This window comes from Podarcis tiliguerta, assembly GCF_965153285.1.
Source record: "Podarcis tiliguerta genome assembly, chromosome: 2".
NCBI lineage: Eukaryota > Metazoa > Chordata > Lepidosauria > Squamata > Lacertidae > Podarcis > Podarcis tiliguerta.
Genome location: NC_139535.1, coordinates 50198692 through 50225154, shown reverse-complemented (window position 1 = coordinate 50225154; position 26463 = coordinate 50198692). Strand labels below are relative to the sequence as shown.

At 45.2% G+C, this 26463-nt stretch overlaps 1 protein-coding gene and 1 long non-coding RNA gene across 3 annotated transcripts in view; one reads left to right on the top strand and one right to left on the bottom strand.

Annotated features, from left to right (window-relative positions):
* Nucleotides 1-875: 875 nt before the first annotated feature.
* LOC310672439 lies at nucleotides 876-16090 on the bottom strand. The gene is made up of 3 exons (XR_014508580.1): nucleotides 16055-16090; nucleotides 11625-11780; nucleotides 876-1633 (listed from the first exon to the last, which is right to left on the bottom strand). It is a non-coding gene; the product is annotated as an uncharacterized lncRNA (long non-coding RNA).
* The window catches only part of TWF2 (twinfilin actin binding protein 2), a 56396-nt gene continuing 45318 nt past the window's right edge, over nucleotides 15386-26463 (top strand). The window contains exon 1 of one of the 2 annotated variants that reach the window (XM_083429523.1): nucleotides 15386-15542. In XM_083429523.1, the coding sequence (XP_083285649.1) occupies nucleotides 15518-15542 (25 nt within the window). In that variant the 5' untranslated portion in view covers nucleotides 15386-15517. The remainder of the gene's footprint in view (nucleotides 15543-26463) is intronic. The other variant, XM_083429524.1, reaches the window with a different exon arrangement.

The window sequence follows — 26463 nt, the reverse complement described above, 5'->3', positions numbered from 1 at the left end:
CGGCGTTGCTCCGCCGGGTGTCACCAGGCGCCACGCACCTTCCTTGGTTTCTACTTCCTTGTTTTTATTTTCTCCCTCCTTTTCTCTGTCTCCCAGATCTATGCTGTTAGGCAGGTGGCTTCCAACATGGGGCACCCCACACACACTGGGGGGCAGTTTGATTTTTAAGGGGGGCAATTCGAGAATGAATTAGACCAAGTTTAGGCTTCCGCCACCTGAATAGGAGTTCACTTTTTGAATAAGAATTACAGTGGTACCTCGGGTTACAGACGCTTCAGGTTACAGACTCCGCTAACCCAGAAATATTACCTCGGGTTAAGAACTTTGCTTCAGGATGAGAACAGAAATCGTGCAGCAGCGGCAGCAGGAGGCCCCATTAGCTAAAGTGGTGCTTCAGGTTACGAACAATTTCAGGTTAAGAACAGACCTCCAGAACGAATTAAGTTCCTCCTTTGGGAGCGGATTCCATAGTTTAACTATGTGCGGTGTTTTCTTTTGCCTGCACCGAATAGTCCAACATTGTGGACGTCCACAGGTGCTTATGTGAAAGGGAGAAAAGCTTTATCTGCTTTCTGCATCATTTTGTCCATCTCTTATCATGTCTCCTTTTACTTGCCTTTTCTGTAAACTGAGAAGCTCAGAGAGTTGCTCCATGCACTGTGGTTGACCTTTCTTGAGTGTTTTGCAGCTCTACAACATTCTTCTGGATGTGAGGCAACTGGAACTGTACACAGTATTCAAAGTGTGGGCCAGGATTGGTGTTAAATGCTCAGAATGATATTTCTCTGCAAGGGGTTTGCAAGGATATCAGGATAAACAACCAGGATAAACAACAAGGATATCAGGATAAACAACAATAAATGCAAGTTCAAAGCTTTATCATCTTATAAAATGTTATACAGCTTAGGATGTTATTTCTGTTGTGAAGAGAAAACCTGGAAATTGGAACAGAAATTGGAATGAAGGAATTACTCTACAACAAAACTAACCCTAACACACACGTCAAGAAAAGGAAAAATACATACACAAAAAAGAGGATCCTGGCTAGGGAATTTTCTAAAGATAGGAAAAACAAGTAAGGCAGGAGAGTGAGGTGCTTTGGTCAAGTTTTGACTTTTGAAATGTCTATTGTTGAGTATTCTCAGAATTTCTTTTTGGGAATTGGTTCTGACTTGTCATTGATGGGAGACTTTTTTATATATGCACATTTCCTGGCAAACAAAAGTCATCGTCCCTATAGAATCCATAATGCCAATTGGCTTGAGAAAACAGCATTCTTCCCTGCCAAGATCCAGGTTTTGATCATCTTGATATTTTTATTCTTATTTTTATTTCATTTCTATACTGCTTCATTTTTTTAAAAAAAATCTCAAAAGTGGTTTACTACCACCCACATTAAAACATGGCATAAAGCAATCCAGAATAAAACATTACAGAAGAAAGTACATCCAAAGCAATATCATTAACAGGACACTAAAATATTACCTAAAAGATTTCAAAGCAAAACATTAAATTGATGCAGTCTGAAGAATAGATGTGGCCATCTGTCATGTATGATCTAGCTGAGATTCCTGCATTGTAGGGGGTGGACTAAATGACCCTCAGTTTTTTCCAACTCTGCAAATCTGTGATTCTGTGAGAAGAGGTAAAGTACAGAATGCACATTAAATGCACCAACGTTAACAGAAAAAAATACTTTGTTTCAAAAGAAAACATGACTAAAGGGAGTAAAATATAAAATGCACATTTAAAACAACATAATTAGCAAGAGAATATTCATGAACATAGAAAACATCTGCTGCTGCTGTTGCCAATCCTGCAAATGGTGGTTCGTGGTGGGTGGTGGCTGTGGAAGCCCAGGCTCGATAACCTGAGTCTTTACTAAGAAACAGCCAAACTGGTCTCTCCACATGCATAGGAACTTTTCTTAAAGTAGAGAAGAATCCAGATTTCCTGCATCACCTTTCTTCACCCTTCCTGTAAGCTAAAACCACTCTCAAACTCTTACACACCTCCCACCTCTGGAATGTGGTTAGCTCAAACTTTTCCCAGGCTAAATCTCCTGCAGAAAGCAAAAAACTTCAAAAACACAGCTTTACTAATAAAGGATAGCATAGAATTTGAGAGTTGGAGACGTGTTTTAAAAGCATTAAATATGAATATATCAAACAAAAAGACCTCTGACAAACATTAACTTGCATGGTTGCTAAATAAATAAGTTGGCCCTACTTATTTAGGGTTGCCCTTGTAAAGAGAAACCTCCCCCCCCCCCACTTTCCCATTCTAAAACCCTGAAGCTGTGTTATTAGGGAGCCTTGGTTTTCAAGGCATTAAGGGAACATGAATGTTCTGAATCGCTCACGGTCCTCTTATCTTTGGAAGAGGCGCTTGCGCATGAAATAACTGCTACACTCATTGAAAGGATCTTGTTTTGGAGAGCAACATCAAAAGTTTGCAAAAGGTTTTGTTTGGACAAGTGTGCAGCTAAACATGCTGGTAACACAGAGAGTGGATTTAACGGGAAGATCTTCCCACTGTACAGTATTGTGATGTAACCAATGGAAGTGTAGTTTCATGTATTTTAAATTTAAAGCACTATATAAAGTATGTTCCTTTGCTAGATGGGGCTCTTCTCTCTTCATTGTGGCAGTGGGAGGGGGGAATCCTGCTACAGCAGTAAATAAAGATCACCCTCCCAGCTGTATTTTAATCATGAAAGCTGAGCCTCTTCTAAAGACCAATGTATTTGCACCCACAGAAGCCAGCGCAAGGACCCCTGCTAGTGCAACAGAACTATTCCTTCTCTCCTTCCCCACCACACCTTTCGCTCACACATATACTGTGGGATGGGTTTTAATAGGTAGGTAATTGAAATTTATCCCGCCAGGCTCCCACGTATGTGGGCTAAAATAGAGTTTTAAAATCCCACTGTGGACAGCAAAAATTAAAAGCACAGGAAATACATTGCAAAATATTGTTTTAAGCAAGCCCAGCTATGAAGTAAACTAGCTCTCCCTTTCTCACCCCGCTTCACAAAGAATCAGGAAACAACTTGGGAAGTAAGTTTCAAATAAGATGTACTTACTTTAAAATCATAGGACGCGGGTGGCGCTGTGGGTAAAAGCCTCAGTGCCTAGGGCTTGCCGATCGAAAGGTTGGCGGTTCGAATCCCCGCGGCGGGGTGCGCTCCCATTGTTCGGTCCCAGCGCCTGCCAACCTAGTAGTTCGAAAGCACTCTTAAGTGCAAGTAGATAAATAGGGACCGCTTACTAGCGGGAAGGTAAATGGCGTTTCCGTGTGCGGCTCTGGCTCGCCAGAGCAGCTTTGTCACGCTGGCCACGTGACCTGGAAGTGTCTCCGGACAGCGCTGGCCCCCGGCCTCTTGAGTGAGATGGGCGCACAACCCTAGAGTCTGTCAAGACTGGCCCGTACGGGCAGGGGTACCTTTACCTTTACCTTACTTTAAAATCATGCATTGGTTCACAGCAATGGCAGCTGTAAAAACTATGCAGGCAAAATACTTACATTCACAGTATAACCAGTTTCAGGCACGTATCTAAATCTGGAGCAAGCACAGGGTACACCTGCCCTCATGGTTGGTCAAAGAAAGAAAGGGGGGGGGGGAGAGAAGGAACAGAGGGGAAATGACATCACACAGAGTGTCTGCCTATGAGCAGTACAGTTCTGTGGACCTAGCCCTTTCACATGCTAGCTAGCAATAATACGCATTTGTTAGGTTTGGCTGCTAATCTCCCACACATACCACCCCTATTTCCCTAATAATCACCCATCCTGAGAGGAGGAATCTGAGTTCTTCCATTCTACCGTTTGAGGATTGGATAATAAACTTTACTTTGTTTTCAATATATTCTGCAGCACCATCTAATCCCTAAATGGGACAGCACAGCAAGTAAAGTGAAAGGACCTGGACAAACTCCCCTCCTTCATGTGTGCACAAATGCCAAGATGAAAAACAACAATGGTGAAATTCTAAAGCTTCCATAATCCTTAAATTACTGCCTGGTCCAATTCATTACGCAATCTTTCTGAGTCTGTATGCACTGGCGGAGGAAGAGGAGTGTGGGGGGCGTGCACTGCCCCCAGCAGCGCGATCCCGGTGGGGTGACATCACACCTGACCCCCCCCCCCGCCCACACTGGGCCTGTATGTCTCTGCTTCTGTAGAACCAACAGGGGCAGACAGTACTAGATGTTCCAAACCCCAAATAACTATGAAGAGAAAGAATTGGGAAGTGAAACTGACCACCAGTTCACCATGCCTCAAAAGTGGCAAAAAAAGCGAGTAAAAATAAACAGGGGAAAATAAACCAAGACCGCAACCCTATGCACGTGAGAGTCAATAAACCTCACTGAATTTCTGCAGAGGATTGAGATGCTGTGGAAAAGTTGATTTTTCTGCTAACAGTACATAGCAATTACTTTGCTTTCTTTTGTATTTCAAAGGTTGGATTGCCCCTGAGATTCTTCCACCTCTTGCTATGAAGATTTGATCATGTGGAACTGAAAGCAGAGGTGGGTCATTAGCAACGCAGATGAGCATTCTGGTTTGTGTAAATTTTGCTTTCTGATTTACACCCTTTATGAAAATAAAAGCTGCCATAACCTTCCTGGAACAAGAGCCTCTCTCCAGCCAGCTGCTCCAAGTCAACATCACAGAATCTTAGCAGTTCATTATCACATGATTACTTCAGCTACTTAAGCAGCTATGCACACACTGCCTTTGTTTTATTGTGAATGAATCGCTTTTCACATGCTTCAGACTGATAGGTTTTGAAGCAATGCAAATAAACACTCAAATTGTATCATGAGAGAGAAGACATTTTGGACTATTGCCATCAAAACAGGAGTGTCTTGTCACACATTAGAAATGAAAACATTTCTTGTGGCAAAGGTTTTCATAGACTAGAATAGAGCTTACCTCAATCAGTGTCTGGGAAGAAGAAGAAGAGTTTGGATTTGATATCCCGCTTTATCACCACCCGAAGGAGTCTCAAAGCGGCTAACATTCTCCTTCCCTTCCTCCCCCACAACAAACACTCTGTGAGGTGAGTGGGGCTGGGAGACTTCAAAGAAGTGTGACTGGCCCAAGGTCACCCAGCTGCTGCATGTGGAGGAGCGGAGACGCGAACCCGGTTCCCCAGATTACGAGACTACCACTCTTAACCACTACACCACACTGGCTCACCAGGGACTGGCTGGGAGCTGAGAAATGGCTGGAAGGGCCAGCCACAGAATCCTCAAGGGAAACCCCAGACTCAGAGCCTGGGGATTGGTGGGGGGACAATGAGAAGAGGTCAGAGGGAGAAGATTGGGAGGAGGTGCTGGAGGGACAACAGGGTTTAGTTAGCAAGAGGAACCAGACTCCAAGGCTGAAGGTGGGGGGCGGGGTCAAGAGGTTGCTGAAGTATCCTGGGAGTCTCCCTCTCTGGCTGTGACCAGCTCCCTTTCCTACTGGTCTCCAAGAACACACAGGATAATGAGGGCAGAACCGAGATTGGAGGTGCTCAGACATAGCTTGGGACTACTTGGGAAACATCTGGTAGACGAAGACTCTTAGAAGTCATGGTAGACAGAGACCTTCAATCCTAGCAACTCTATAGGTGCAAGACCAAATGGGGAGTATTGCTGAGTTGCCTGCTGTTTCCTTGAATAAAGATTTACTTCACTGACAACTGACTCTGTTTCTTTGTGCTTACCTGCAGCCTTGACAATCAGGTAAATACAGTGCTATCCTCAGGTGGCAGATCTCAGCATGGATATAGAGAAAATAAAGATCTGGGAGTAAGTCTATGAGGCTTGCTGAATTGTCTATCCACACCTCATTTTTTTGCAAGGTAAGCACAGTGGCCATTTACAACAGTAATTGCAATAATATAATCTTCCTAGCTTTGCTATACCAATTTAACACCATGGTCTTGATTGACTGGGTCCTACATTAATAGAATCAAAACTGCTGATCAATCAATTTCACACCGAAAATCTCCCTTAATTTTTTTCCCCCAGTGCTGGGAAGTGTGATGACTTTGAAGTGGACCTCAGACGGTTCATGCTCTCTCATTGGTTCCTAAGGCCAAACTGGTGGTTCTGCATAACATGACTTTGTTGAACTGTTTCTTTAAATCTAAAGGTTCATCATTGTTTCACCCAATGTGTATACCTTTAAGGGGCCAGAGCAAGGGCCAGAGTAAACTTAGGAGATCCAGCCTTGCAGCTGTGAGGCATAGCAGGTGCTGCTGAGTTGCATTGATTAAGCTGTGTTGGGAATTGGCTGCAGTATATAAGGAGCAGCACCTAGCTCTGCCATTCCCCCTGGGGATGGGTTGGTGGTTGGGTCGTGTTTGTTTGTAGATGTATTTGGTGTATAAGGAGTTTTTGCTGTTCTTATTAAAACCTTGTTTAAGTTATTTTTGAGTCCCTTCTTTTTTATGCAAGCTCTCCTCAGCAAGCTCTCTGCAGCGTTACTACACTGCGAAAAGCCAACAGACTTGAGAGATCTTGACTGGCTCCCCAACATCTTTTCTATTTTCTAAAAGCCATGGGGAGGCCAGCTGGGACCAGGGCCATGTCACCAGTGAAGCAGCTTTAATTATTTCTCCATGTACACATGGGCACAGCCAGGATTTTTGTTGAGGGGTGGGGCAGCCAAAGTTGTTGAGCTTCTTTTAGGAAATCAAAGTTGGGAAATCAAAATAGCCTGTGAAGAGGACATTGCAGGGGGGCTGGCTTCTGCTGTGGGGGGTGGGGTTGCAGAACCTCAAATAATTTAGTACTTTCAATGCTTTTCAATAATGTTTGTGGATCTAGGGGGGCAGCTGCCCCCCCCCATGGCTACACCCATGCCTGTTCAGATGATCCCCTCATAGTCACTATTAACCACAGAGCACTTGTCTTTTGCAATTATGATTTGCACTTTATGAGTAATAACACCTCAGAGGGGACTGAGATATGCATCTGGGAAGTGGCTCGGAATGGTGGGGTTTAAGCCCCCTCCCATAGTGCCACATCCCAAATCCAAACTATTCCAGGGCGAGTTTCTGGAAAGATATATGCACACATCCAGTTTTGGATGGTCCTCATCAAATGTCATTTGGCCCTCAACATTGCTGTTTTTTGTTGTTGTTGGATGTGTGACCATTTATATTTGAAAAATAAAGATTGATGTTTTAATCTTGTGATTGACCTGCAGCATGTGTCACATTAGAGATTCATGGGCCCCCGACAGTGATTGCTATTCAGTGCTGTAATAGAGTTGTCTGAGTGGATATGAGGATGAAACTGGGTTTGTTGCAGGGTCTAGATTCATCTTAACCTTAGCTTCACAGGAACACAAATTAGTTCACAACTTAGGGGCTAATCAGTCTGGCAGGTAATGATGCTGAAGAAGTGAGGCTGGCAATGTTTGTGTTGCCAGTCAGTGTCTGCGTTATAACAGTGTGAGTAAATGTGCTAAACGTGATCAGTGTAGCTTTCTCACTCTTTCCTGGCTGTTCATTATAAGAAATAATGCCCATAAATTTGCAGTTAAGGGGAATATTGGGAGCAAGTTGCCAGTGTGAGTAGAGATGAAACCAAGTGTATTTAAGTAGGGGAAAAAAGATAAAAATACATTGCACTGATACAAAGCCGGCTTGCCCTTTGTTATTGTGAACTGAATAAAGAACTTAACTGTTGTTAATCACTATATATACATTGTTATGAGTTTGGGGTGTCAGCCTGGATGATACCCTGGACCCCTTCCATGTGATGATTCTCTGTATGTGGGGTAGAACCTACAACAAGAAACCAGCCAGACCAGTTACTTTAAGTTAATGGCTTCAGCTGGCCAGTTAAGCACTGCCATTTACAGGTCCAAAGAAGTTGCCATAGAGGCAAATGGGTGGGCCTTTCCTCACCTCACCTGGCTGGATGCCACATCATCCTAAAATAGGGTTGCCATATTTCAAAAAGTAAAAAGCAGGAGACCTCAAAATTGTTTAGCTTTTCTTTTAGGAAACCACGGAAATCACTGAGCTTTTTAAAGACACATCCAAAAGTTGCAATGTCCAAGAAAGAGACATGCTTGCTCTCTGCTGGACTTTGGGGAGTGTTAATGCTGTGAGCTCAGGTTTTACATATGTGTAAATAAAACCATATACAGTGGTACCTCGGGTTACATACGCTTCAGGTTACAGACTCCGCTAACCCAGAAATAGTGCTTCAGGTTAAGAACTTTGCTTCAGGGTGAGAACAGAAATCTTGCTCCGGTGGCACAAAAGTGGTGCTTCAGGTTAAGAACAGTTTCAGGTTAAGAACGGACCTCCGGAACGAATTAAGTACTTAACCCGAGGTACCACTGTATTAGTGCAAGTTGTGGGGTGCCCACTAGCTTAGAGGACTTAAAAGGGGACTAGGCTAACTCATGGAGCTGGAGCTCAGCCTTTTGGGGGCTGCAGCTATCTATTCCTTTGGCAGAATTTGACGCAGGATTAGAGGTTGCACTGCCTGCTTTACAAGTCCACCCTCTTCTGTATTTGTAAGTAAACACATATCTGAAAGCATCTTTATCTCTTGATAAGGAAACTGACCTTGTGGAGGTAGGTAGAGCCAACTGTCTTTTAGCACTATGAATTAGGGCTGCAAAGCAATGTTTACTTATTCCAACAGCCTGTAAACTAGGGGTCAGCAAACTTTTTCAGCAGGGGGCTGGTCCACTGTCCCTCAGACCTTGTGGGGGGCCAGTCTATATTTTGGGGGGAGAAATGAATGAATTCCTATGCTCCACAAATAACTCAGAGATGCATTTTAAATAAAAGCACACATTCTACTCATGTAAAAACATGCTGATTCCCAGACCGTCCGCGGGCCGGATTGAGAAGAGGATTGGGTCGGATCTGGCCCCCGGGCCTTAGTTTGCCTACCCATGCTGTAAACTAATGACAAAAGTTTCCTGACTTAATCAGGCACCACTTTAGACAAGTTGCTCATCGTGAAAGCTTAGGCTGGGCCATGCAATGTGAACCATGCGCTGTGTTTACTATATTTTACATACTCCCCTCTCCAGCACTGGAGGGCTTCACTACATTAATGCTGTGTTAAGGTAAACGTAAAGGTACCCCTGCCCGTACGGGCCAGTCTTGCCAGACTCTAGGGTTGTGCGCTCATCTCACTCTATAGGCCGGGAGCCAGTGCTGTCCGCAGAAACTTCCGGGTCACGTGGCCAGCGTGACAAGCTGCATCTGCCAGCGCAGCACACGGAACGCTGTTTACCTTCCCGCTGGTAAGCGGTCCCTATTTATCAACTTGCACCCGTGGGTGCTTTCGAACTGCTAGGTTGGCAGGCGCTGGGACCGAACAGCGGGAGCGCACCCCGCTGCGGGGATTCGAACCGCCAACCATGCGATCGGCAAGTCCTAGGCGCTGAGGTTTTACCCATAGCGCCACCCGCGTCCCTACAATGACCATAATGGTTAGAATAATAAATACAGACACTGATTTTATTCTATAAAAGAGCAAACAGCAGTTCAGCATCTCAAAGAAGGCTGCTTTCTTTTTCCCAATCCATTCCATTCAATTGAGACTCCATTCAAGTCTCAGGTTAAAACTGCACACTTCCTATGGGCATCTGGTTGTTGAAATTACAGGAGCTGCAAAGTGTTCTCAGTCCACCAGATGGCAGCAAGACCCCAAAGCAGACTCTGGTCTCGAGTTGTTCAGTGTCCAGCAAAAGATATCATGAAATCCAAGGGAAACCTTTCAACTACTAATGATTGGATTTAATGTCCTGTTCAGTTTGCCTAGCAATGGCACAGAATAATCAGTGCACTCTTTTTTAATTAAATAAAATATATCAATATTTTTTCATTATCATATATTTATTCTTATATAAAGGTAAAGGGACCCCTGACCATTAGGTCCAGTCGTGACCGACTCTGGGGTTGCGGCGCTCATCTCGCTTTATTGGCTGAGGGATCTGGCATGCATGTGGCCAGCATGACTAAGCTGCTGCTAGCGAACCAGAGCAGTGCACGGAAACGCCGTTTACCTTCCCGCTGGAGCGGTACCTATTTATCTACTTGCACTTTGACGTGCTTTCGAACTGCTAGGTTGGCAGGAGCAGGGACCGAGCAACGGGAGCTCACCCCATCGTGGGGATTCGATAGTCTGTATCTAATTAGTATAATAGGTGCTTTGCTTACAATAAGCACAGCTTTCTAGTATGCTTTGCCACCCCTTTCAGTGATGTTGTTCATAATAATAATAATAATAATAATAATAATAATAATAATAATTTATTATTTATACCCCGCCCATCTGGCTGGGTTTCCCCAGCCACTCTGGGCGGCTTCCAAAAGAATATTAAAATACTGTGATACATCAAATATTAAAAGCTTCCCTAAACAGCTAGTATGAATGTGGTACTAGGGGCAATATGTTACACTGGTGCTCGAGAGAGTAGTTATCAGTATCAGAAAAGAATTGTTGTTTCCAACAACAGCAATAAGAGAATCCTAGAGATACACCCACTGGAAGAGAGGATGTAAATTCACAGCCTGAAGTAAAGGCAGCCTTTAAAAGCAAGTTTATGAAAATATATTTGACAAAGATACTAACGCGACATCTGAAATTGCACATGCTAAAGTAGTAGAGCACCCTCTGAGACCTTGCCCTAAAAGGTGGAGGAAGAAATAACTAAAATAATAATAAAATGCCACCTTTCAATAGATAAAACCATGCTCAAAGTGGCTTACAACATGAAAAGATTTATGTAAGTACAAAAGTAGTCATAAACAACAATCAAAACACATCAAAAAGCACAAGACAAAATTCCCACATAAAGCCCAATAAGAGCTAGAAAAAAAGATACAGTAATTATTACAGGTAGTGAATATTTTGTGTGGGGTTGTGTACCTTGCCCCGTGTGCGTCGGTGGAGAACACATAACCAGTGTGAGAGCCAGTGTGGTGTAGTGGTTAAGAGCGGTAGTCACGTAATCTGGGTAACCGGGTTCGCGTCTCCGCTCCTCCACATGCAGCTGCTGGGTGACCTTGAGCCAGTCACAGTCTCTCAGCCCCACTCACCTCACAGAGTGTTTGTTGTGGGGGAGGAAGGGAAAGGAGAATGTTAGCCACTTTGAGACTCCTTAAAGGGAGTGAAAAGCGGGATATCAAATCCAAACTCTTCTTCTTCTTCTTCAACCCTGCCTTGCCCCGTTATACCCCATTATACCCTGCCCTTTTCCGGGTTCAAAAGGACCTGCACATCAGCGGTCGCATGCCAATTGGACACATGCAAAATTGGATCTACCTGTCTCAACAACAACAAATTAACACCCCCCCCCAAACAATACTCCAACCCAAGAGTCCAAAGGGCAGCCTTAGCTTTTGTAGTTGGAATCCATCAATCAGGCCTCACCCTCCCAAGCCAGATGGGAAAAAGCTGACAAGGCAGGGAGCAGGTCTTCCAGGACTCACAGCCAATAGATACAGGCAAAGCCTGTTGTGAGGTGCAAAGCTGTGGCATTAAAGGGGCAATTGCGAGCATCAGTCTAACTCGCCAGATAACAAAGCTCTCCCGCTTCTATTCCAATACATCTCCCTACCCCTAGAGAAGACTTTTCACATGTACCTGTGGAGAAATCCCAATGCGTCTGCTATGCAATCCCTGTGCATTGCAGATGAAACTGCAGCATATTCTTCTGTAGGGCAGTGGTCTTCAGTTGGTCTTCAGTTGGCTTGTACTCAATCTGGGTCACATCCAATCCAATGCTTCATGAACTATCTCCTTTTAAACAAACAGAAAAGAAGATGGAGAGAGAGCATGTCATTTCCTGCCAGAGTACAACGAGAAGCCCCCTTCCATTCCCCCACATACAGAAGCCAATCAGCCTTGCAGATGGATCATACTTCAGCACAGGCCATGGGGTGTGCCATCCACTGTACCTGAAGAGAGCAGGCTTGGTTACAGGGTGCAGGTACACACAAACGGCCCTGTATTTTGAGCCCTTGCCACCACTTGCTCATTGATCTGCCCAGCAGCTGCCTGCTATTGCTCAAACAAATGCTGTAATACAGGAGTGGCCCTGCCAGCACGCATTGCATGAGAATGGCAACACGTGCCCCTGCATGATGCCTGCTGTTTTGTGTGGCCAGGTGTGTTGGGTTTGCTCTGTGTATGGTGAGTGAGGTCTACCAGGTGCCCTCATCTGTATTGGTAGCCAGATTGAGGCTTTCCTCTCACTCGGGCACTTGACGAAATAGGATTCAGACTTTATATTAGTGTGACAGTACATCTCTCCCACCTCTGTGTAATACTGTATAGTGTTTAATGTACTGATTTGATTGGTTGACCCTTTATAGCTGTTGTTTAACAACTGTAAGTCAACTACAAACTGCCTTGTATTTGGCAACTAGCAAATGTAGTAATAATGATTTTTTAAAAATTGTGTTTACAAGGAAAAGTAGGAAATAACCAAAACAAGCCTCTTAGTCACCCCACCCCACCCCATTCCTCATGGAGCATTGCTGAAGGATAATGCAAGGAAAGGAAAAAGACTTTAATCCAGGATGCTGCTCCAACACCTGGCATGCATTGCGGATTATATCCATGTTTTTTACGATGATGAAGTTCTTATTACTAATACTAATTCTTATCCTTTGGTGATCACCTGTAGCCGAGTAAGATGAACACGGTCTTAATGGTGAGTCCGTAAGGGACTGCGGAGGCCAATTCTGGATCCACACGTCCTTCCACAGTGGGGACATAGGTTTCCGGGTGGGAGTTGATCATGGTGGGGGTTTGCCAAACATGCCTTCCTCTTAGCGCGTTTCTCCTTTTTGTTCAGAGTTTGTGCTTCTTCAAAGTCCATGACACCTTTGGTAAAGGCTGTTCTCCAATGGGAGCACTTGCAGGCTCCCATTGTTTCCCAGTTGTTGGTGTTTATGCTACATTTTTGAAGACTTGCCTTGAGCCAGTGTGGTGTAGTGGTTAAGAGCAGTGGACTCGTAATCTGGAGAACTGGGTTCCTGTCCAGCTCCTCCACATGCAGCTGCTGGGTGACCTTGGGCCAGTCACACTTCTTGAAGCCTCTCAGCCTCACTCACCTCACAGAGTGTTTGTTGTGGGGGAGGAAGGGAAAGGAGATTGTTAGCTGCTTTGAGACTCCTTAAAGCTAAAGGTACCCCTGCCCGTACGGGCCAGTCTTGACAGACTCTAGGGTTGTGCGCCCATCTCACTCAAAGCGGCCGGGGGCCAGTGCTGTCCAGAGACACTTCCGGGTCATGTGGCCAGCGTGACATCGCTGCTATGGCGAGCCAGAGCCGCACACGGAAACGCCGTTTACCTTCCCGCTAGTAAGCGGTCCCTATTTATCTACTTGCACCCGAGAGTGCTTTCGAACTGCTAGGTTGGCAGTCGCTGGGACCGAACAACGGGAGTGCACCCCGCCGCGGGGATTCGAACCGCCGACCTTTCGATCGGCAAGCCCTAGGCGCTGAGGCTTTTACCCACAGTGCCACCCGCGTCCCTCTTGAGACTCCTCAGGGTAGTGATAAAGCGGAATATCAAATCCAAACTTTAAACCTCTTTTGTTGACCACCAGCATTAAGCTTTCAATTTTTTAAGTTTGGAATAGAGTAGTTGCTTTGGAAGATGATAATCAGGTATCCAAACAACATGATCAGTCCAACGAAGTTGATGTTGAAGAATCATTGCTTCGACACTGGTAATCTCTGCTTCTTCCAGTATACTGGCATTAGTTCGCATGTCTTCCCAAGTGATATGTAAATTTTTTCAGAGGCACCGTTGATGGAACCTTTCAAGGAGTTGGAGATGGCGTTTATAAGTGGTCCATGTCTTGCAAGCATACAGTAAGGTTGGTAGTACAATAGCTTTGTAAACAAGCATTTTGGTTTCCCTGCGAATGTCCCAGTCCTCGTACACTCTGCACTTCAGCTGGAGAAAACTGCACTCGCAGAGCTCAGGCAATGCTGGATTTTGGCATCAGTTCTGGCCCTTGTGGAGAGATAACTGCCCAGGTAGGAGAAGTGATCAATACTTTCCAATGTTACACTATTGAGTTGGATTTGTGGCGCTGCAGAGGGGTTTGTTTTGTGCTTTTTGGTACAGTACATTGGTTTTTTAGATGTTGACCGATAGGCCAAGCTTTTTGTAAGCGAAGATATTTGGGATAGTTTCCCCAGATTTGGAGATACTGCAAGCTCATCTCTAATTTGTTTTTGCAGGATTTGTGTGAGGACTTCTGCAGCTACGGGGGAGTTGCAGTTAAGGAGATGCTGATAATGTTATTTCCAATGCAATGCAATAGCTTCTTTATCTTTTTGAAGTGTGGTACTGTCTGTTGGGTGGGACGTGGGTGGCGCTGTGGGTTAAATCACAGAGCCTAGGACTTGCCGATCAGAAGGTCGGCGGTTCAAATCCCTGCAACAGGGTGAGCTCCTGTTGCTCTGTCCCTGCTCCTGCCAACCTAGCAGTTCGAAAGCACGTCAAAGTGCAAGTAGATAAATAGGTACTGCTCCAGCGGGAACGTAAACGGCATTTCTGGTTCGCCAGAAGTGGCTTAGTCATGCTGGCCACATGACCTGGAAGCTGTACGCCGGCTCCCTCAGCCAGTAAAGTGAGATGAGCGCCGCAACCCCAGAGTCGATCACGACTGGACCTGATGGTCGGGGGTCCCTTTACCTTACCGTCTGTTGAGCGTAGGGGGCATATGTCATGATTTATTGGCCCATAGATGGTCTTTGTGGCTTTAAAGAAACTGTGCATCATGTGTGTCGGCTAAGTGAGGGATCTCTTGAGCTTTTTTATACACTGGGAGTTCTTTAGTTCTCTGGTTCTCCTCAGCCTTAGGACTGGCGTAAGTTTTTCCCCCCTTAGTGGTGCTGTTCCTATCTCTGCCAGATTATTATTAGCATTAGTAATAATACTAATGTGGGGTAGCGGTTTGGACTAGGACCTGGGAGACCTGGGTTCAAATCCCCACTCAGCCATGAAGTTCGCTGGGTGACCTTGGTCCAGTCACAATCTCTCAGCCTAACCCACCTCACTGGGTTGTTATGGGACTAAATGAGGCAGGGGATGTGGAGGGGGAGAAGCGTGTACTGGAAGCTACTGGGAAGCTGGGCTCTAATAATGCAATAGATGAGACAATGCATCGTTTGTGCTAGGTAATTTCCACTGCATACTCTCTCTCTTTATATATATACAGTACAGTATTCCGTTTTCCCGGAGGGGCTGACACTCAGACACGCCTCGACCCCCTCCCGCTCCCCGCCAGCCTACAAGGGACGCCCCCGCCCCTCTTTCCTCGACGCCCCGCCCGCTGCCCCCTCCGCGCTCCCTCCGCCGAAGAGCGGCCCTCCCTCCGGGCGGACCCCGCTCAAGCCCCTCCTGCTCCAGTCGGCAGCAACCCGGAAGCGGGTGGTGCTGGAGTCGGAGCCGTTTCCTGCCCGGGAGACAAGCGGCCAGGGTGGGATCTGTTGCAGCGGACCTGATCCGGAGCCATGACTCACCAGACCGGCATCCACGGTAAGGACAGCGGGGAGCCGCTCACCCCCCCCTTTGCCTCTGCGCCTGGGCAGCTCCTTGGCGCCCGCCCGGACCGCGAAGGCTGCCCCGAGCGGCCCGCCGGACGCCAGCTGCCCCTCCACCCGTGCAGCCGCGCCCCGCTCCGAATCTGCCTTTCCTCTGCCCTCCTCGCCCCAGTGCCTTGCTCGATGCAGCCTTGCATCTCCCTTTGCAAGGCAGCAGTTAAACGAGCTGGATCCTGTTATTATTATTATAATCCCGCTGTCTGTTTGGAAAGGGATGCTGCACCAGCGGCGGCGTCTGTTCTGGGGAGGCTTCTGAAGCCCAGGGACAACCGTGCGAAGGTGGCTGGCTGGCTGGGGGACATGCCTTGAAATGAAGGCTAACTGGTTGCCTTGGAGCCCGGAGATCTTGCAGGCTTCTGGTGTTTCGACCTTGCACCCCCCCCCCCAAGGCAATGAATGCCCCCCTGAAGACCATTTCTCCCAAATGCCTGACTAGCCCGCAGTCACCTGAGAGTATCCATTTTCTTAGGTGCTCGTCCAATGGCTGTATAGAACACCAGTTTTCCTTAACAGAGTTTGGTTGGTTCTGGGTAAAAACTAGTATATTCTTCATAGCCCCTGCTGGCTTTCACTCACCTGGATTTTCCAAAAAAACACCCCCACCAAACCCCGTCTGAGGATCACCTTTCCTACCCAGCCCTTAGACCCCGCAGCTGCATATGTTCTGAATGACTGTGGCTCTTTGGGAGCCCTGAAATTCCTTTAGCACCTTCTCTTTTGCATGTGAGTTTCATATTTGTGCAGCAGCTTCTTTCCTGTAAAAGCTGCAAAGGCACCCCACAGCACTTGTTTTGATGCCAAGCCTGAGACGGCTGCTTCCTGAGCTTGTATTTCTCTGCAAAGGATCTGTAGGTAGCAGCTCTTCTCACCAGAAATGTGTCAGCCTTTCCTCTGCTTCTCCATTATCTCTTAACATGTTCGGCTCCGCAGCATGAATCATAATTGCAGGAACCATTTCCCTTTCTGCGTAGCAGGCAGCTCCTTCGCTTCAGTGTTTCTCTCTGTCTCTGCCTTTAGCTTTCGCCCGGCGATCACACAAAAGATAATCACAAACATTAATCTTCTCAGGTTCTTTATGCATGCTACGATGTTGCTGAAATACAGCACAGGATTGCAGCATAGGATGGCAGTACTTCAGAAGGCAAAGTGATGCAGAATGTACATTACTGTAATTCATTAAACAATTTGGTATGATGTATGTGAATTGTACTGATCAAATTACTGGTAACCATGGCAAAAAACCCTATGCCCTTTGTCCTCCTATTTTTAACTTCTTATGAAGAATTTCCATAGATAAAATCGGGATGCAGAATGTCACCCCAGGCCTAATCCAAACCTAGTGTTGTTTCAGTTTTAATCCTACAAAGAAAATGCAGACGTCTCATGTTGCAAAAATCATTGCAGGCTGCAATAATCCAAGAGGGATTGGTTGCTATGAGGATACAATTTGATATGACAGAGCAGCAAGAAATGTGATTGGAACCAGGATAATTTCTTAAGAAAGCACTCTGCAAATGCTCTCCTAGGTCATGTTTACACACCCATATTTAACCTTGAACTATTCTTTTGGGTGGGTTGGATCTCTGACGAGGATTTTCAGGGTCAACACAAGATTATGTTTCTTAGGAGTGTGATAAAGTGATGACCAGGATTTGTAAAATTAATTCATATTTATAATGTAGAAATACTGTTAAGGTAGGTGTTGGAGTACCTGAAGTCCTGGCTGAATCAAACATGTGGGTTTTACTGTAGGGAACAATTGTATGGGTACTGGTAGCTTTCAAACTTCTAATAACTGTTGTCTTTACATGTGTAATTCTGTAGTGGCTGCAGAGATCGTACAATTTCAGTTCATTTAGCAGCAGTAATGAGTTATTGGCCTCTGCAGCCACAGCAGATGCTGTGATTCACCAGCAGTTTGACCTCACCACCAGAGGTGCACTCCATTGTCTCTTGTAATTTAAGGGTCCTTCATTAGTTTTGGATTAAAATATATCCTTGGATTTGAATTAGTTGTATGTGGCAAGGAGCATATAGCTGACTCCAGAATGAACTATATTACATTTTTCTTCCGCATTTCTTTCCAAGAAGCTCAAGGCAGTGTGTATACTTCTCTCCTTTCCCACATCACCTTCTGAATAACCCTGCAAGGTAGCTCAGGCTGAAAAACTGGCCCATAGTCACCCCGTGGGTTTCATGGCTGAGTGGAGATTTGAGACTTGATCTCATTGGTTCGACTGCAGGTCTTTGACTAGTAGACCACATCATCTGTCACCACACACCTGCTACACACTTGTGTACAATGTCATGCTTGGAAGTAGATACAGGAGTATCATGGGCCTTCTGCAGTGTGTAGACATCAGGTGTGCTGAATCAACCTTCTGAAACCCGAGAGAGGCTCTTTCTGGGAGTGGCAGTAATTGTTCATAGTCTCACACGCTGTAGGTGGTGGTCCATTAATTTCAGCACCCTAAGAACAGGACTGGACTTCAGGATATAACTGATTAGAGCCTTTGCTGTTGTCTGGCATCTTGTTCCATATGCATCATGTCTCTCAGTACAGCTATAGTTGCTTCTGGAATAAAACAGAACTTCTGCATGATCGTGGACTGATTTTGCACCCTCGGACTCCCTCCTTTTTCTCTTGCTACAGGTCTGTTTACATGATGAAAGTTTGAGTGAGTGGTGTTCTGACACCTTGACAACACCTTCATCACTTTCTTTGTGCAGTAGATTTTGCAGTTTCCCATAACCGAAAGCAAACCCACAGCAGGTGAAAATGTGGAAGAACAGGGGTTTGCCCACAAGCTACTGGAATTTATTGCTTGTGTAACCAAACCTGAGGCAAGCCTATTGACTTGGATTAAGAACTGCAATTTAATAGTCCTGTTAACTACAGCATCTTTGGATTTTTTGTAAATGGGACCTGATGAAATCACAGGCTTGCGTTTTCTTTAGTTATCTAAATACTTTGATGCTTTGCCTGGGGAAGGTTGACTTTGCTTTGACATAAGTAATTTTTCTTGTCTCTATTTATTATGTGCTGAAATGTCTCCTAGGGTAGTTGACATATTTTTTAAATTGCTACAGAAGAAGATGCTGTGATATAGCTAGGTATGGGAAGGGTTCATTTGAGGTTTTGTTCATTGTAAACAAACTGAAGGCAGAGATGGTGGATCGCTCTTCCCCCTATATAGTTTAACTACCTTGAAATCTCAATTGAGGTTTTAAATGTGCTATAAATTATGTAACATAATCAATATAAGTATGTAGGAGCTGGAGATGCTAAAGACCTCCTGGGTCAGCTTTTTCGCCACTCTTGACGATGCAGAATTGTTACCTACTATAGATTCTTCCAGGACTTGTCCACTTCAATTGCAGTGTATATCATGCACTGATGTTTTCCCCCTCCCAGCGGTCTTCAGGCGTCTGTTGTGCAAAGCAATAGATCCTGAAATACCTGAATGCTTCCTGTTGTTAAACACCTTGGTGAGATTCTTTTGGCAAGAACTTTACATTTATGGTCCCTATTACTTAGTGGCTCAGCCACTACTACTTGGCAATTGGAGCCAACTGTATTTTGGCCTCTGCTCCACAAAGAGTTTTCGTGAGAAGCAAACAAGGGAAATCAGTTTCCTGATCAACAAGTACATCGGATAAGTTGGAAATGCTGTAATGAGGAACACAGGCTATGATTTCCTTATGATGATGCTATCCTTAGAAAATGCTATCCTGATACATTTTTGTTCGTGTTTCATATTCTCATTTAAAGTGCCATAGGACTTTGGGATACACGGGTTCAATGCTGATGATCTCCACAAATGTATTAAGTCCAAGTAAAGCATGCTTTGGCCTCTCAGGGGTAAGAACCAGAGTCAGCACTGGCGTGTTGTGCTTAATAATGCTCAGTCCTATATATAATTTCTGTTTCCTTTGTTTCTGATTGTAAATGAGACCACCAGACTTTGGAGTCCAGGACTCAACCTTCCATGCCTTTAAGCTAAAATTTTAATTGCTGTTATAGCTTGAATTTTCCTCTGTTGGGTAGCTGAAATTGGACAGCAGCAGTTTTATCCTGTGTCCTATGCATGCCTCTTCAGAAGTAAACCCCACTGAGTTCAGTATGAATGACTTCCAGGTAAACATGTATAAAACTGCTTTACAGAGCAATCCTAACCATGTCTGCTAAGAAACAAGTTGAATTCAGTGGGGCTTACTCCCAGATCAGTGAGGTTAGCCTTGCAGCCTTAGTTGTCTTCCTAATCACATTCCACTTTTGTCCAATATACTTTTTAGGAAGTAAGGAGCATTAAGCATGATTCACTATCAACATTGATATGTCTTCAAATTTGTCCCCTCTATCACTTCTACTAATCCAAACATTTACCTGCGCGAAGCCTCATTTAATTCAGTATGACTTATTTCTGAATCACACGATTAGGATTGTGCTGTAGCACATTGAAGTACTAAAATGAATTTTTGTTTGTTTGTTGTAGCAGACTAAAACAGCAACTGCCCCTCTAGATTTTGTGTTTTTGCAATGGGACCTTACGTTGAAGGGCAGGTTATAAATGCAGTGAATGACATGGAAAAGGAACAGTGTGAAAGACGAACATTTCTTGGCCTGCTAATGGAAATCCCCACTGGGCCACCTTGGGCCAGTAATTCCCTCTCAGCCTTCCTACCTAACAGGATTGGGGGATTAAATGAGGAGGGGGAAAAGCATATACACCACCATGAGCCGCTTGGAGAAAAAGGTGGGAAATAAATGCAATAAATAAAAATATATCAATAAAATGCAGTCAGGATTATTTGAAGAAAAATGTCCCAATTCTTTGCAGAGTTTTAATATCTAACCCTAACTGGGAGGGGCAGGAGACTGGAGCAGAATACAAGAACCAAATGTGGCTTCATTGTTCTGTGCTCCCGTGCTGTGTTGAAAGGAATCTTCTGTTTAGGTATATATCTCAAATATTAAGAACTTAGCAGTTTGCAAAATCTGAATAGATGCTCCTATCATTTGTACCAAATTGCTCTTCAGGTGTTAACTTGCAGCTCTTGTATTTTGCTCCCCCCCCCCCCCCCCGGCGGATCTGCCCTGCCCTGGATTATTTTATCCTGAAAACCTTCAGTGAAATGCTTGTAATGCCTTAAGCAGTCCTCCCCACCATGAAATGGTTCTTGAGTTTATTGTATTGCTTGTGGTGGTTAGTAGAATATTATGCCAGATTGCCCCACCTTTAAATTTCCAGAGCTATTTTCACTTCACAGCTGGTAATCCATCAAAGTCGTGGGCTTGCTTGCATGGTTGCTCCTCCCACCCTCCGCAAGGTGTTGCAGAACTGGAAGATGAATACAAGAGAAGCATCACTGCTTATTATGAGGCATTATAAAAAATCCCAAATGCTATAGGTTATCTCACCTGAGGAAGAATCTATAAAATGGCCTTCTGAATTTTAGCAAAATTAACCAAGCATAACTATCTGGTTCTAGTCTCACAGCTAATAACATTAATTAGAGTCATCATTCTTTGCTGTAGGGCGAGTTCTAAAAATAATTGAACACAGATTGCCTAATTCCTACTGTACCTTCTAGTTTGTGTGGGGTGTGTGTTATACGTTATAAAGAATGGTGCTGTTTTCCACAGTCTCATTGCATGATTATGGGAATGTTCTTAAAGTGCTTCATTAAGCTATGACTTTTGTTCCAGGTCCGATTTACCTGGTGTGTTCTCATATTCATTAACGTGGATTAGCACCCCACCCTTTTTAACTACTAGAGAAGAACAGAGGAACCTTCCCTTTTATTTAGCTAATATAGGTTTCTATCATCCTGCCAGTGTGGTGTAGTGGTTAAGAGTGGTAGTCTCGTAATCTGGGGAACCGGGTTCGTGTCTCCGCTCCTCCACATGCAGCTGCTGGGTGACCTTGGGCCAGTCACACTTCTTTGAAGTCTCTCAGCTCCACTCACCTCACAGAGTGTTTGTTGTAGGGGAGAAAGGGAAAGGACAATGTTAGCCGCTTTGAGAATCCTTCAGGTAGTGATAAAGCGGGATATCAAATCCAAACTCCTCCTCCTCCTCCTCGAGATACAGCCTCTCCCCACAACTTCCACATGTGGAAGTTGGTTTTGTTGTGTGAAGGGTTTTTATTTGACTTGTCTCGTGTTTCTCTCCAGCTTTTTATTGCTGTATTGCCTGCTGTCCTGAAGTGAAATATACTCTTTTGCTTACATTGCAGCCTTATTATGCGCTGACAAAATAAAAAAAATCCTTCCAGTAGCACCTTAGAGACCAACTAAGTTAGTTATTGGTATGAGCTTTCGTGTGCATGCACACGTCTTCAGAGACACTGAAACAGAAATCACGCGGTGGATAATCCTACTGGCCAGATGGCGTGGCGCGTATAAGGAGAGAGCTCTTGCTGCAGGATAGAGATAATCTGTAGGTTGTCGCTTGTAAATCATCCAGTGGGAATGCCGACTCCCAGACTGACTTTTAAGCAAACGATAAAGCCTGATAGAATGAACCAATTAAGGCATCGAATTATGTTGCCTGGAGATATTGAGGCACCACCTGCAGAGCCCATGACTTTGGAGCAAAAAACCTGATCCATGTGTTCCAACTGCTAGGTGAGGAAGGCCACTGGAAGGCTAAACTGTACAATGGCCATTCTGTGTGATAAGCTCTTGGTGGGTGCCTGTGCATCATGTATTTGGCAGTATTCATCAACCAAACTATCAAAGATGGACGGGTAAGGGCAGTTCAGGTGGTACCTGAGCAGTGGCGTAGCGTGGGTTGTCAGCACCCGGGGCAAGGCAAGTAATTTGTGCCCCCCCCCCGCTGCACTGTCCCTCCCCCAGATAGTCCCTCGCTCTCTTTCTGCACCGCACCGCACGCCTGGCACCCTCCCCTCCACAGTGGGCGGCGACCCGGCGGCTCGGCTCGGATTCGCACAGCCAGCACTGCAGTGAGAGAGAGTGAGTGAGCCAGGTAGGGGCAGAGAGCTGCGAGTGCGAGCGCCCCCCCCCCAGATGTTGCGCCCGGTGCGGCCGGGCCCCCCTGCACCCCCCACGCTACGCCACTGTACCTGAGTAATGTAAGGGTCACAACAGTGTGTGCTGCTTTAGCACTTTTCTGGGAAGGTGGAAGATCTGACTTAATTTCCCATGTGCAGGGAGTCCTTTTTTCTTTTCTTTTTTTAACATGTTGGAGCATTTCATCATGCAGCTGTCCTTCTGTATTCTGGAATAGTATAGTCCAGGAAGGACTGTATCATGTGTTATTACTGCACATTTGAAGTGGTACCAGGTGTGGATTCTGTTTTCGAACACTTGGGCTTTCTAAAAGAAGCCTAACTTAGCACTTTAGACAGCATGAAGACAAGACACTGTGAGAATGTGTATTTACTGCTTCTCTCTAGATAGAAAATTCTGATGGCTTTTTCCCCACTGTGCAGTGTTTTTAAAAAGAGGTAGAAAATGAAAATTGGCCACTTGCTTCCATCTTCTGTTGGGCATTGCTAAGTGGTGAATAAACTTGTCTGATTTAGCTGCCTAGGTAGTTAATGTACTTTACTCACCCGTTGCTTACTTGGAGAAGAACTTCAATGCACAGTCTAAGAGCTCAGTTGCTGTCAGCACATTTTGCAATGAGAAAATACAAAAGAGACCTTTCTGCAAGGTGACTTCAGTATGGATTTGCTAGGTATTAAATCAAAGTCCCTCTGCCCTGAATCATATGGGTCAGTGGGCTGCTTTAGTAAAGGCTTGCCAGTTTCTATAGCCTATTCTCACAAGGCTGTGATGTAGCCAGTGCTCCATCTGGCTGCCTCTGGCTTTTCCAGTCTGGTAGATAAAACACCTTATTTGCATTGCTGTAAAGTGGTGTAACAGAACAATTGGCAGCCCATCTTCCAAATTCTTAGAAGTATTTTTAAACACCACATTCTAGTGACAGCCTTCTCTTGGAACGGAAAACATGTGTGGCGCTGCTCAAGATCTTTTGTTTGCTGGCTGGTGGAAAGGGGAGTTTTAAAATAGAAAAGGAATTTGGTTCTTGTATTGCCTTTCTGATTTAAGATAGGAGGTTCTGTATTCTTGCAAGTGGTAAACATCACAGTGCAGGAATGGGGAACCTCAGGCTTCAAGGGCAAATGTGGCCCTCCAGGCCTCACTATGTGGCCCTTGGGACTTTTCCAAGGCCATATCCCCCTTTTCTGGCCCACAACACTCACTGGTCCTGTTCTGCCACCTCCTCAAGTTCCTTGAACTGTGATTATGCCTCTTTCTTGCCTGAGTGGATAATATAATGTGTGCGAATGGAAGTAAGAGAGAGAAACTCTGATTTTTGTCTTGCTGGAATGTACCCTGCTGTGCAGAGGTGTCACATCTGTTATTCCTACCTACTTTTTGCCCCTGGCCCTGCCTATCCCTGGCATGCGGCCCCCAGAAGATTGCCCACCCACTAACATGGCCCTCAAGCTGGAAACTAGTCACTAACCTTGCTATGTATTGTGATAAGAAAGACATTGCTTAGTTCTTGGATGACTTCGTGGGTCAATTGTATATTTTTTAAGGGCACATTAACATTTTTACATGGGCACACTTAGAATCATAGAGTTGGAAGAGACCACAAGGGCCATCGAGTCCAATCCCCTGCCAAGCAGGAAACACCATCAGAGCACTCCTGACATATGGCTGTCAAGCCTCTGCTTAAAGACCTCCAAAGAAGGAGACTCCACCACACTCCTTGGCAGCAAATTCCACTGTCGAACAGCTCTTACTGTCAGGAAGTTCTTCCTAATGTTTAGGTGGAATCTTCTTTCTTGTAGTTTGGATCCATTGCTCCGTGTCCGCTTCTCTGGAGCAGCAGAAAACAACCTTTTTCCCTCCTGTATGTGACATCCTTCTTTTTTGCCTTTCACATGTCAATACATTGCTGTTTCTAATTAAAATGCAGTTTGTTTATTTACACCATTCATAACCTGCTCTTCATTTTTGACACAATCCCAGAGCGGGGAGCAACATTAGAATTCAATAAAACAACAGATACAGCTGAAAGAAAAAAGCAGACAGTACGGTAGCGCACAGATGCCTCAATCTAGGCAAGGGGCATCCCTTCACCCCAGCAGGTCTTTGCAAAAGCACAGCAGTTGCACCTGCCAAAGAGGCAGGATTGGGCCTCAGCTTCTTGCCCTCTCTACACCCTGGTGGCAAATGTGTGTTCACCACTATGTAGTGTCATGGGTGAAGCAGGTTGTATTCCGAGAGACTCTCTTTTCATCTCTGCATCAGGGATGGTGGCCTTCCAGATCTTCTTGGGTTACCATCATTCCTGATCATTGGCCATGCTGGCTAGGGGTGATGGGGAAGGTGAGAGTCCAGCAGCATCTGAAGAGCCAATGGTGCTCCAGCTCTTCTTTTACGAACTAAAGTTTTTACTACTGCGTTTTAATGTAACCTGCCTTGGGACCTTAGGGACCGGTGAATAAAAACAATGAAACCAAAACATGGTTAGTTTCAATGGGACCTGAGCAGACACAAGCACATTCTGCAGATCTGGTTGGCAGATCAAATTATTATTTTGAATGTTCTTACCAGCTCCGTTCCATACCAGAAGCTCTCATTGTCCTTTCCGTCGCTTTGTGGAGAGTGCTAAAGGCTAGTGTGTTCAGAAAATGGAGAGGAGGTTTTTTTACACAAACAAAGGAGCTGCACTTGATACAGAGCTGTAATTTTGTCTGAATAATTAAGGCCCTGTGAAGCTGAGCGTTTAAAGTTATCCAAGCAGAGGAAACCCCCTTGGAAACAGTGTGTTTAAGAACCTTTTAGTGTAATAAGCTGATTGTCAGGATCCATCCTTTGGGCTCTGGGGACCTGACACCTGATCCAGCCGTCTCCAGTCATTGCCCGACTCTTGGGAGGGTGAATGACAAGCAGCTATGAGATTGTTTTACAGGCTTGGAGTTCAGGGAGTAATTTATACACCGGCAGGACTCTCTGGCTCTTTGTGAAGCTGAACTACTAGGGCTAGATTTCAGACAGGAGGGACTTGTTGTCTTGCAAGTAACCCCTCTGTTTCTTATCGGGAGTCCATCGGAAAGCAGGGACAGCTGTCCTGAATTTTGATTGCCTCAATGACCATATCAGGGACTTGTTTATGAGGTCAGTAAAATGCATCCAAGCCAAACATGACAGTTAAATCAAAGCTTAAGACCCCGGGAGTGACAACATGGCCTAGAAATGCTGACCTTTGCCATGGCGCACTGAGTCCTGGAAGCCTTTGGAGCAGGTACTTAAGAAGTACTGTGTCTCAATTAGATGGGCCTGAAGCATGGCCACCCTCCATCCCCAAAAGCTGAGGCAGGTGCGTAAAAGCCATACTGAAACATGACAAAACTGCAGAAGTAGAATTGGGACTCTAGCCTGGGTTGGTGGCATAGATATTCCTCATCTATTCCTTCTGGAGTTAAGCTAGCCAGCGGCATGCTTCATTCATTGCCTGCCTGACCTGCACTTGTGGCCTATAAATCTTTAGAGAGAAATTACTTCTAGAAGCAAGCGATTGCTCAACCCAGCTTTCTACGCCAGTTATATATCAACAGTACTCTTTTTTTCATCCCTTGGGGGACGCTCACCTCTACACAGTTCCATCTTTATTTCAGACATTGTGATACGTTGATATATCACAATGTTTAGCTGGTGGTATTGAGGGCGCTGCTACCCACTCCTGCTCCCTTGGGCATAACAGTTATTTTAATATTCTCTCATGTAACTTTCTAGCTTGTATATGATGCTTGCCATGCAGTGGCTGGTGCCTGGCAGCCGTTGTGTGTGTGTGTGTGAGAGAGAGAGAG